Below are 13,089 nucleotides of genomic sequence, written 5' to 3' on the forward strand. Positions count from 1 at the left end.
AGAGGGTGGGTATAGCAGGAGGGGAAAGCTCCTGAGGCTCCAACACTGCTTGCTTCTCCCTTCCCATTCCCTTCCTATCTCAGCAGAACTTGGCTGACTTGGGGCAGAGAAGAGGCCCAGGATCAGTCATAGGGAGGTGGATGGGGACATAGCACCAAGGGGAAGGGACCCTCTGGCCTACTTGGGAGGACCTAGCCCTCCCTGCTATAGCTTCTTACTGAGTTCACAGCACAGAAAACACCACTAGTCCAACAACTCTACATAGAGATGTACTGAGTTCAGGTTCCAAGGGGCAGGCAAGTGACAAATGGGCAGGGGCAGTGGAGACAACAGCAGGCTCTGGAAGGGAGGTGGCAGAAACTTCCTCCTATCCATGGGAGGAGATGATGGGGCTGCTGATATTGCTGTTGGTAGTCATGGCATTCAGTTCCCACCCCATGTCATGGGGCAAACAGGACTGGTCTAGGTTATGCTGAATCACCACCAGTCTTCAGATTAGGGCCAAAGTCCAAAATGTGTAAGTCAGAATGATCTGAGGTCAAATTCTTCTCCCAAGCCTTCCTCAGGAGATGAACTGATATCGCCAAAGAGGACAGTCTTGTCACCAACAGTATAGCAGCACTGGTGCTAACGGAGACACGGCACTTTCCCCTCAGTTCAGTCTTCCTCCAGGATGGAGGACTCAGGGTTAAACTTCCAGAGATCTTGGAAGTGCTGGTTCAGCTGTGCATCATAGCCACCAAAGATGTACAGCTCCCCACTGTAGCCAAAAGTGCCCCTCGAGCAGTACTGGAGTGGTAGACAGTCCAGCCAGGCTTCAGTTCTGGTGTCAAAGGTGTGAATCCGGTTGCAGTAAATCTCACTGTTTGCAGTAGAATGGCCTGAAGTGGTCTGCATGCCCCGGAAGACATATAAATGACTGCCCAACGTTGTGGCTGAATGGAAGTCCCTCCAGTGTGCGGGGTGCCCTTCATACAGATAAGGGTCCGTGTCATGGTGCTGGTATCTAGCTTGCGAATGTCATTGGAAAAGCAGTCCACCAGTTCCCATAGGCCCCCAAAATGTACATGATCTTGTCCAGGACACAGGCTGAGTGCCCACCCCAGGCCTCAGCTACTGTTCCTGACACTTGGGGGTGTGGCCCTGTAGGGCTTTCAGCACATTGCAGGGCCCTTCAGTGTCATTCTGCTCACCCCAAAGGAAGACCACATCATCGAGGATGGTTGAGTGTCCATACTGCACGTAGGGTACCACAGGAACCTGCCCACAGATGGTAGGCCTCATCAGGGCAGCTTTATCCAAAGCAAGGACCCTGCACTGAAAATGCACATATCTCTCAGTATCTGACGCCGTGTGTCATGGTCATCCCAGAGAAGTAACCCCTGAAAGGGTATACCCAGTGCCTGACAGCCACTGCAGCGTGGGTCACCCTGTGGGACCTGCCCTCCAGGTGCACCGTCCACGCTAACATCCTCTGGGCCACTGGTTACACTGGTTGCAGCAACATCTCCTTACCCACTTTCTGGCATGGCCTGCTGCCTCTGCTACTTGCCAGGCCCAGCCTGGGTGGGGTCGCCAGTCCTCATGCTGCGCACAGAGCCCAGTGTGTGCCAGCCAGCCAAAAGTCTGGTTTTAAAGAGTTTCATTCAGGATAGAATTCTAGGATGACAGTACCTCCCACCCCTTTAAAAATGTTTTTCTACTATCTTCTGGCTTGCACTGTTTCCAATGAGAAGCTGCTGTCATACTCTTTATTCTTCTGTATATGACTTTTTTTTCCTCTGACTGCTCTTGAGATTTGTTTCTTTACCACTAGTTTGAAGAAATTATGTCTTGGTGTACTTTTTCTTTGTGTTTCTTGTGCTTGGGGTTTATTGAGTTTCTTAGATCTATAGGTTTGTAGTTTTCATTAAGTTTGGAAATATTTTGTCTTTCCCTCTCCTTTTTCTTTGGTGAAGGAGTGAAATTACACATATATTGGGCTGCTTAAAGCTGTCCCACAGCGCACTTATTTATTTATTTATTTATTTGGAGAGATTTTCACTGTAGGGCGCTGGTTCCAAGCGCACTTATTTTTTGTCCTTTTTTCTTAGTTTCTTTTTCTCTCTGTGCTTCATTTTAGGTAGTTTCTATTGCTGTGTCTTTAAGTTCAATAATATTTTCTTCTGCAATGTGTAATCTGCTATTTCTTTCTTTTTTTTTTTTGAGAGGTTTTCGCTATAGTGCGCGTGCGCTCACCAGGACAGAGAGAGACATAGAGACAGAAAGCGAGAAATCACCCCCCAGGGGGGATGGTCACGCCGCAATTCCTTCTCCTCCATTCTTCTCTTGGGATCTTGGGCACGCACGCACACGTGCCCATTGTGAGTTTTAAGCCACCGGGTCCGGGACGCGAACCGCGGTTGACTTTGTGGGAGTCCAGCAACATAGCCATTACGCTAACTGCTGGTTCCCTCTGCTGTTATTTCTATCCAGCATATTTTTCACCTCACATATTGTAATTTTATCTCTGAAAGTTCATCTTTTAGTTTTTTTTAAATTAAAAAAATATATTTCCCTTGTCTCTATTTAACTGTCAATCTTTTCCTCTAGCTGTTTGAACACATGGAATACAGCAGCAACTGTTTTGATGCTCTTATTTTCTTATTTTTTTAAAGAATTATTTATTCGGGACCAGCAGTTGGCATAATGGCTATATCGCTGGACTCCTATGTAGTTGACTCTGCTTTGAGTCCCAGACCTGGAGGCTTAAACTCATGCTGGGAGCATGTGCATGCATGCCCAAGATCCTGAGAGGAAAGTGGAGAAGAGAGTGCAGCCTGGCCATCCTCCCTGGGGGTGATTTCTCGCTTTCTGTCTCTCTGTCTTTCTCTTTCTGGCGAGCACACAGGCCCTATAGCAAAAATCTCTCTCTCTCAAAAAAAAAATAGAATTATTTATTCAATTTTATTCATTCATTCATTCATTTATTTAAATTTGACCAGAGAGAGACAGACAGACAGAGAGAAATGGGAACGTGGGAAAGCAAGCCACCAGATCCAGGGATACTCTTATTTTCTTAGTTTATTATTTTTATCATTCCTAGATCTGTTTCTACTGATGGGAAGCCATTATGGGGCACATTTTCCTGTCTCTTTGTGTTCCTGGTTCTGTTACTTTATTTTTTTATGATTGTGTATACATGAGTGAAGAAGAGAGAGATTCTTTTCGTTTGTGGTCTTTCTTTCTTTCTTTCTTTCTTTTTTTTTTTTTTTTTTTTTTTTTTTTTTTTTTTTTTTTTTGGGGGTGTATGTTTTTTTTTTTTTTTCTGTAGGGCAGGTATGCTTGCCAGACAGAGACAGTGAGAGGGAAAGTAAGAAATCTGGCCACACTGCCATCCTTTCCTTCATTCTCCTCCTGGGATTTTGGGCATGCATGAACATGATTTTCAAGCAACCAGGTCCAGGATTCAAACCACGGTTGGCCATGTGGGATTTTTGCATCTTAACCACCATATCACCTGCTGGCCCTAGAGATATTCTTGGCAGGGTCTTTTCATGCCATGCCCCTGCCTCCCCCCACAACTCTCCAGCTCCTCAAGATCCTGGGTGCCCATGTGCATCTGGAGTGTTTTTCAGGCTGACCCAGGGATCTGAGTCTGCAGTTGCTATATGGCTTCCAGTTTTGCAGAACAGTGGCTAGGCCATGCCAGTAACTTTTTATTGAATGTCAGACATGTACATTTTACCTTGTTGGGTACTGGATATTTTTTGTATTCCTATAAATATCCTTGAGGTTTGTTCTCTTTCTTAGAAATAGTTTGATTATTTTGGATATTGCTTTTAAGCTATGTATGGTGGGACCAGAGCAGCATATATTCTAGGAGGAATTTTTCTCACTACTGAGGCAAATCCCTTCTCAGTACTCTGTCTAATTTCCCATGAATTATGAGGTTTTCCAGACCGGCAGAGTAGGAGAACAGGCACTTTTTTTTTTTTTTTTTTTTTTTTTTTAGCTACATGTGAACCCCAGTACCGCTTTTGATTCTTTCCCCGGCCTCAGCCGACCAGTCCTCAATGGGGGACCCAACTAGGACCTCAGATGATCTGTAAGACTCTCTCACTGGACCACTCTCTTCTCTGGCACTGTGTGTATGAACTTAACTGCCTTTTTCTCTTTGGATTCTCAAGCATCCCTTCAAGTCAGGGAGGCTGCCAGGCTCTGTCTGGGCTCTCCCTCCCTGTGCAGTATCCCATAAGCTTTCCACAGGCACTAAACTGGGGCAGTTGTAAAGCATTCTGCAACTTTGTTCTTGATGTCCAGTGTTTGCACAAAGCAATGGAAACCAGGAGTGGGGATCAGAGGGTTAATCTAAAATCTGTTCACTGCAGTGGAGTCAGGTACGGTTTGATAGAGAATGGCATTTTTTTGAAGTTTAATTTTATTCACAATAGCATATGTATGCATGAGAGAGAGAGAGACACCTTTGACAGATCTGGCCATGCCACATTCCCCCAGCACTTGAGCTCGTCAGGACCCAGGAAGCATGGTCACTATGTTTTCATGGCTGACCTAGGAATCTAAACCTGTGGTCAGCCATGTGACCTCCAGCACTGCAGTTCCGTTTGCTACCAACTTTGCCACCAGGTGGGGCCGAGAATGTGGCATATGAATAATGGATTGTATAGTACTAGAAAAGAAGGTAGAAGGAAAGTCGTTAACTCTGCTACTTCTTCTGTCTGGAGTACCCTTCTACCCTCTTGCTTCAGGGCACCTTGCACAGTTATCCCTCAATGTTCATTCCCATTGTTACTTCTGCAAAGTTGCCTTTGACCTGTAGAATGACTGTCTTCCTGCTCTGTGTATTATGCGTATTACTATGTCCCTTTTTACTTTGTATCATGATTATGGTCTGCTTGTAGCTATCAACTGTCACAGCAGGGTTCTTAAAAAGTCTGTAAAGTTGGGGTGGGTAATAGGTGGTGAGAGGGAGGGGATCAGGGAGAAAACAAACAAACAATACTTTCAATAGATACAAAAATGAAAAATTACCTGCTATTGATAATGTGTATGTAATGTCTTTGACTTGACTAATATACACTGTATTCATGCTGGGAAAAACTGTGTTGTACATTGTAAATATGTACAATGATTAAATGTAAATTAAAATAATAATAAAATCTATTTGGTTTAGGTGAAAAAAAAAAAACACTAAAGTCTGTAAATTTTAGCATTGTTAAAGTCCGTGATGCCAATCCTAGGTCTACCAATTATGGCTAAGAATTCAGTAAATTAATTTGAAAACCAATGAGTTTCTTTATCCATAAAATGGAAGTAAAAAGAGCTACTTTGTAGAGCTATTATGACTAGTGTGCAGTATTTAGCGAGTTGTTTGACTTCTAGTAGGTATTCTGTAGGTTTTAGCTTCTTTTATTTATCTTCACGGATTTCAGTGCAAACAGATAGTAGGAATTTATGAATGTATGTTAAATGGAATATTAAACAATATAATACCATCACACGGGAAAGTCTCATTTGCTATATTATCTACAGATTTAGCAAAATATTGTTTGAACTTTTTTTTTTTATAAAAGACACCAAGTGTTGCTGTTTATTAGTCTTTTCTTTCTTTCTTTCTTTTTAAAAGTGGTCTTTTCTTTCTTTCTTTTTTTTTTAAAGAGAGATTTTTACTACAGGGTGTGTGTAGCCAGTGGAGAGGGAGAGACAGAGAGACGGAAAGTGAGAAATTACCTCCCAGAGGGAATGGCCACACCACGGTCCATTTTTCCTCCATTCTCCTCTCAGGATTTTGGGCTCGCACGCACGCGTGCACACACGCATGCACATGTGCCTGGTGTGAATTTTAAGCTACCAGGTCCAGGACCCTAACCATGATCAATTATGTGGGAATCCAACGATGTAACCAATAAGCCATCTGCTGGTCCCTCTCTCTTTTTTTAATCTGTAGTAAAATAAGACTCTCATGGAAGGACAAATCAGATTGGTTCCATAAAATTATGTGATTACTTGTGTTAATTTTCAAGACCACTCTTTTCAATGATTTGTGTTAAAAGTTTTTCCTCACTCTAAAACTGTAGGTACATACACAGAGAGCCACTATACACCCTTTGGTATTGCCACTCAGTTTTTAAGGAAAGGATTTGGACATCCATGTGCATGTTCAAAGTATTTATGTAGGTCCGTGTAATTACTTTAAAAATCTTCTTTGCATGTATTTCATCTGTAAGTATTATTATAGTTATTAACTGTGGAGAATTTAGAGGTCCTTATACCATTCTCTATGAAATGAATGTTCCATAATTCCAGTACTCTGTCTTATATGACCAAGCCCTCATTTAGCTGTGTTTAGAGAACACACACACACACACACACACACACACACACACACATTACAGGCAGGAAATGGTGAGTTTCTAAATAGTTTTTAGTAAATAATGACAAGTGTTGACATAAAAATATTATAAGATCTTTATGTTGAAGAAAAATGTTAAATAACTAATATTAAAAAGTTTTAGGGGAACCAGCAGTTAGCGTAATGGCTATGTCGCTGGACTCCCACGTAGTCGACCGCGGTTCGTGTCTCGGACCCGGTGGCTTAAAACTCACGCCGGGTGCGTGTGTGTGTGCGTGCCCAAGATCCCGAGAGGAGAATGGAGGAGAAGGGATTGCGGTGTGGCCATCCCCCCTGGGGGGTGATTTCTCGCTTTCTGTCTCTCTGTCTCTCTCTGTCTGTCTGGTGAGCGCACGCGCCCTATAGTGAAAATCTCTCAAAAAAAAAAGTTTTAGTAGCTAAATAACATTTCAGGAGATGGATTTATTGCATGAAAATTAGCATAATATTTGAATTGCAAAAAAAAAAAAACCCTCTTCAATTTAATGAGTACAGTCTCTTTTCTTTTAAATGTCCTATAAAAACCTAAAGGTTTTTAAGCCAAGTGATTCCTGTCTGTTTAGAAGATACTTTCCAGAGCATAAAGTTTCAAATTATATATCTTTATAAATGCTGATTTAAACAAAATGGTAAATAACTCTTTTTTAGAAATTATGTCTCGGGGCTAGCATTTGGCTTGGTGGTTGAGACATTGGACTCCCACATGACCAACCACAGTTTGAGTCCCAGACACCTGGTGGCTTGCTTTCTCACTTTCTCTCTCTCTCTCTCTGGTGAGCACGCAAATTAAAAAATAATAATAGAAAGAAATTATGTCTCCAAGACTTAAAGACATTATTATTCTACCTTAACTTTGCTGATGAGTGGAAATTTTTTTCAAATTGTTTATTTATTTAATTCCATTTGCTATTATTATTTTTTCAATTTGACCAGAGAGAGAGAGAGAGAAAGGGAAAGGTAGAATGCAAGCTGCCAGATCTGGGACTCGAACCACAGTTGACCTTGTGGGAATCCAGTGCCCTTAACCAATGCCACCTGCCATCCCTGAGTGGAAATCTAATCAAGTATATTACAAGAGGGACTTTATATCTCTCATTGTCATTAACATATTAAAAGGTACATACTTGTTAAGCTACATCTTAGGGCCTTACGGGTTTGTTAAAAAAAAAAGGAAGAAAATAAAAAGGAAGGACTTCTGTAAGACCAAATGGTTACCTTACATAAATAAAGTTTCATTAGCATAATGTCTTAGTTTTAATTCTATAACATTATGTCTTTGATATCCACTAATGTTATCTATGATTTTTAAAATACTTTTTTTTTTAAGAGAGGATTTTGTTATAGGGTGCTTGTGCTCGCTGGAGAGAAAGAGAGAGACTGGGAGACAGAAAGTGAGAAATAACCCCCCGGGGGGGGATGGCCACACTGCAATCCCTTCCCCTCCATTCTCCTCTTGGGATTTTGGGCATGCATGTATATGAGCCCAGTGTGAGTTTGATGCCATCAGGTCTGGTACTTGAACTTGAACATGTGGGAGTCCAACGACGTAACCATTACACCATCTGCTGGTCCTTTAAAATACATTTTTTTTTAAGGGGGGGAGAAGTTTTTGCTCTAGGGCGCATATGCTCGCCAGAAAGACAGAGAGAGACAGAGAGACAGAAAGCGAGAAATCACCCTCCAGGGGAGATGGCCACGCCGCAATCCCGTCTCCATTCTCCTCTCAGGATCTCGGGCACCCATGCACATACGCCTGGTGTGAGTTTAAGCCACCAGGTCTGGGACTCGAACCATGGTCAACCACATGGGAGTCCTGTGACAACCTTTACGCCAACTTCTGGTCCCTAAAATACATTTTTTAAAGTTATTATATTTATTCATTCATTTATTTTAATTTGACCAGAGAGAAACAGAGAGAGAGAGAGAGAAAGTGAGAAAGTAAGCTGCCAGGTCCAGGACTTGAACCGTAGTCAGCCATGTGGGAGTGTCCAGCGCCTTAACCACCATGCCACCTGCTGGTCCCTCTAAAATACATTTTTAAAAAAAGCTTTTTGAAGTATAAATGACATGATATAGCACAAAATGAAAGGATACAATTTACAAAATATATATATATATATGTGTGTGTGTGATAAAATGAACAATTCCATCACCCCAAAAGTTTCCTCATGCCCTTTTTCATATCTTTCTGCTGACTTTGTCTCCCCTTCTCTAGGCAACCACTGATTTACTATGTAACTTTAGATTAGTTTGCTTTTTCTAGTGTTTTATATTAAGTGGAATCACACAGTATGTACTCATTTTTTGGGGGGGGATATGGCTTCTTTTACACTGCGTAGTTATTTTGTGGTTCATTTATTTTATTGTATGTATAAATAGTTTATTCCTTTTTTTAATGAGGGAGAGAGAGATTACAGGAGGGAGAGAGAGAACAATAGAGAGAAAGAAAGATGTTTTTGACAGTCTCACTACGATCCACCATCCTCCTGCACCAGCCGCCTGGTAGCTAGTTCTACAGGCAGGCACCACCACACTGGAACTGTTTAGGTTGAGCCAGGAAATTAATCTGGACCTCCTGTGTGGCCTCAGTCACTGGTGGCCTCATCCTGTTTGTGCTACTGTGGTTGTGCCAGTTTTTCCTTTTAATTGTTGAATAGAATTTAGTTGTGCAGATACACCACAATTTGTTGATCCATTTACCTAATGATGGACATTGCATTGCTTCTAATTCTTGGTTATTACAAATAAAGTTGAGATTTTTAGTTATTATGACTAAAGCTGCTATAAACATTGGGTATGTGTAAAAAGTATCTTATTTTCAATTTTCACCACATACTGGAAGTCATGGCTGTTAATGTGCATCATACAACATTGTTTTTACACAACTTCCCAGCAACTTGGTAATTAGGGTAGACTATGAAAATAATTAATTTTAAGTTCATTTCCTGCATTTTGCTCATTGTACACATTCGAGGTATTGATTATAGGAAAGAAAAAAATCTCGTTTTGAATTTTGAAGTTCTAACAGACTGGCTAGCATTATCTTACCTTTTATGATATCCCTAAGTAAAAATTTTAAATGTAACTGAATTGAAGCCTCTAGTCCCTAATTATCCAAAGAGCTTATGCAAATTCTTTCTTCACTATAATGATGTTATGATGAATGTATTTCTAAAGAGAATAAATGTTTCCTAATGACCATATTTTATTTTCATGAGTAAATGTGGCAGTCAAAGTCTACAGTGGTTATCAAATTTTCTTTAAACAAGGAAATATAGAAAAGATCCCATAATGCCATACTTAAAAAAAAATTGAGACACATAATCTAATTTGTGTTTTTTAAAAATTAACAATGTTTTTACTGTTCTCTTTTTATAATAAAAAGACTCACAACTTCATATGCAATAGAATTTTATCCTCTTGAAAAAATTTTCAAAGTCTTCATTTTTAAAGAAAAATATCAAAGCTTTAAATTTGTTGCTTCTTTCCACATGTTTATTCTTGACAATTGATGTGTCATGCATGTGTATATGAGCATACATTTAACTGAGATTTATACATGTATTACAAACAACCTTATGAGACAATAAATAATACTTCTTTATGAAATAATTGTGTTACATTTGCAGTTTATTAAGAATTGAGTTTTTTTTTAGAAAGAGATTTTTCCAAGAGGGTACTTGTGCTTGCCAGAGAGATAGAGAGAGACAGAGAGACAGAAAGCAAGAAATCACCCCAAAGGGGAGGATTGCCATGCCTCAATACTTCCTCCTCCATTCTCCTCTTAGGATTTTCTGCACACATGCACACATGCCCTGTGTGAGTTTAAAGCCACTGGGTCCAGGACTTGACCCATGGTCGACTATGTGAGAGTCTAGCAGCATAACCATGCCATCTGCTGGTCCTAAGAATCAAGTTTTAATATTTAGGCAATTTTTTTTCAGAGCGCTGTTTCTTTTATTTATTTTTGATTCATGATACAGCATGTGTGTGTACACATGAGGGGGAGAAACAGAGGGAGAGAGCAAAGAGATAGATGAGCACCATCCATAGGGTGTGGTCATACCATGTGACCCTTCCTCCAGCCCACCAGCCCACCAGCCCACCAGCCCATTGGATATTGGGTACTCACATGCATACCAGTGTGTTTCAGCTGACCAGACCAGGAATTTGAGTAGTGGTCACCATGTGGGATGTGGCTTCTCTTGAGCAGCCCATTACTACTATACCATGAAGCTGCCCCTCTTAAGCTGGCATTTCTTTACCTTGACATCAGATATGACAAGTACAAGAGCAGTTCTGTCTATTAACATGTTCTTTTTTTTTTTTTTGATTGCAGTCTTGTGGGCTTGCCAGAGAGAGATAGAGAGAGGAGAAAGGGGGAGAGGAGAATGCTCCCACCTTCTGCTGCATCCTTCTCCCTTAGGGATTTTGGGCATGCATGCACGTGTGCCTTGTGTTTCTCTATCTGCTGAGACTCAGACTCGAACTGCACAGTCAACCATGTAGGATGGCTGCCTCAACCACAGGCCATGGAAGCAACCCTATTAATACGTTTCTAAAATGGCTAATCTTATTACACAATTTTTACTTTCATCTTATTACCAGAGGGGCACACATGCTTGCCAGACATAGAGAGAGGGGGGTGAAAGCACCACCTCCTGCATGGGTCATGGTCTCACCACAATCCTTTCTCCTTCAGTTTTTCCATTCCATTGGGATTTGGGGCATGCATACACATGTGCCAGGTGTGTTTTTCAAGCCACCAGGGCCAGGATTTGAACCATAGTTGCCCTTGTGGCATGTACCTCCCTTAACCACTTGGCTATGGGGCCAGCCCATACAACTTTTTTTTCTTTTTTTTTTTTTTTTTTTTTTGCCATATGGCATGTGTGCTTATGGGGTGGGAAGGTGGAAGAGAGAGAGAACAAGAGATAGAGACAGTGTGACAGGGAAAATGAGAAATCACCCCACAGAGAGGATGGCCTTAGCATAATTCCTTCTCATCCAGTCTCCTCCTGAGATCTTGGGCATGTGCCTAGCATAACTTTCAAGATGCGAGGTCCAGGACTCAAACCACGGTCAACTGTGTGGGAGTTCAGTGCCTTAATCACTATGCCACCTGCTGGCTCTACAACTTTTAATTTGTTATTGAGAACTTTTATTATAAACTGAGAAAGAGAGAGTATGATTCTTTCCCCAGTAGAATTCTATATTCAAGTATCAAGTACTTTTAAGTATATTATCTTGGGTTATAGATTTAGGATTTTGGAACTAATATTCTTCAAATTCTCTTATTGCTTCTTAGGATAAAGCTAATCTGATTGAATTCCTTTTTTCTATTTCTGTGACTATTAATTTTTTCTCTTGTTAAAATAATAATGAATTTTTATAGTACCTGAATAGAAATCAATTTTTTTCTTTTGCTCTTCTTTTTTTTTTTTTTTAATCAGTGAAAGCATTATTTGGCAGGCTAGAAGGTAAACTAATATTATAATTAAGGCTAAGTTAAAAGCTAATACCAGTTTTTTCTTTCAGATCTTTATAAAAATGGACTACAAAGAGCTAATTTTGTACCATTTATAGCTGTCCTAAAGGTAAGAAAAATCACTTAACTTGTGTTTATTGACCAAGATCATATTGATTGATAATCAAGGACTTCCATAGGATTGTCTTGGCCTTTTGTTCAAGCAGAGTTCATGTGTTATTTAGATAGTAATAGTCAAAAGACACTAAAGGAGAAAAGGATGTTTTTTATATAGTACTCATCCGTGTGTATACAGGAAAAAAATGACAAAATATATTTAAAATTATTCTTCAGTTGAAATATTTAATAGTTTGCGTGTTATGAGTTATCATTTGAGGTTGCTCATAAATATTATAGTGGGATGTTTAAACTTATACATTTATTTCTGAAAAAAAAAATGTTTAATGTTCTCTGTTTCCTTCAGATTAATGGCCATTAACATGTTTTCCCAGCTATTAAGTTGCTATTCTAGAATAGCATTATTACAAAAATATTCTAATATATTTAAATGTGATTGCCATCAAGTTATCATGAAATTATGTCAAGTTGAGGCACATAAATAGTTTAAATATTTGTGTGTATCATCACTGCATAGAGTTTAAAATAGTCTTCATTACAATATGATTAAGAATAAAATAGCCTCTTTTTTTACTGTTAATTTTAAGTAATTTTTTACATGATTATTCAATAATTCCACATTCCACCAATATTTATTGAGAACCTACTATGTATAAAGTGCTGCACTAGGCATGATGGATAATAAAATGATGAAATAGGCTGTTTTTTTCCTTGCAATTCATTTATCATCTAGTTGAAAACATAAAACGTATACAAATACCTCTAAGAGAAAGCAGAGTGTGTAGTATTGAGTTGTCAGAAAAGTCATGACACATTTTTGCATAGAAAAGCATGTCATGACTTTTCTGGTGACCCAAAAAATGAAGCAAATTTATGTGCCAAAATATAATTCCTGTAACTTTAGCTATATCATTTTTCCCAGTCTGTATCAACATATCTGAAGACAGGGTACTTTCTTTTTTTAAGCTAAAGTTTCAAATATTCTTACCAAGATGGAGAGTTAAAATATTTTATCTTTAAATGTTCTAAAGACATAATCAGACACTGTTTTTGACATATTCTTTAGTTGGAATTATTGTTGGTGCCAAACTTT

General features: G+C 39.7%; 1 protein-coding gene and 1 pseudogene across 2 annotated transcripts in view; one reads left to right on the forward strand and one right to left on the reverse strand.

The window, feature by feature from the left end:
* The window catches only part of AFG1L (AFG1 like ATPase), a 188,907-nt gene that overhangs the window by 89,520 nt on the left and 86,298 nt on the right, over positions 1 to 13,089 (forward strand). For both annotated transcript variants that reach the window (XM_006156962.3, XM_027775124.1), the window contains one exon: positions 11,930 to 11,988. In XM_006156962.3, coding sequence (XP_006157024.1) covers positions 11,930 to 11,988 — 59 coding nt within the window. The remainder of the gene's footprint in view (positions 1 to 11,929; positions 11,989 to 13,089) is intronic.
* Positions 140 to 1,471, reverse strand: LOC102479627 (kelch domain-containing protein 3 pseudogene; annotated as a pseudogene).

The sequence above is a fragment of the Tupaia chinensis genome, unplaced genomic scaffold (assembly GCF_000334495.1).
Source record: "Tupaia chinensis unplaced genomic scaffold, TupChi_1.0 Scaffold000527_1, whole genome shotgun sequence".
Taxonomy (NCBI): domain Eukaryota; kingdom Metazoa; phylum Chordata; class Mammalia; order Scandentia; family Tupaiidae; genus Tupaia; species Tupaia belangeri.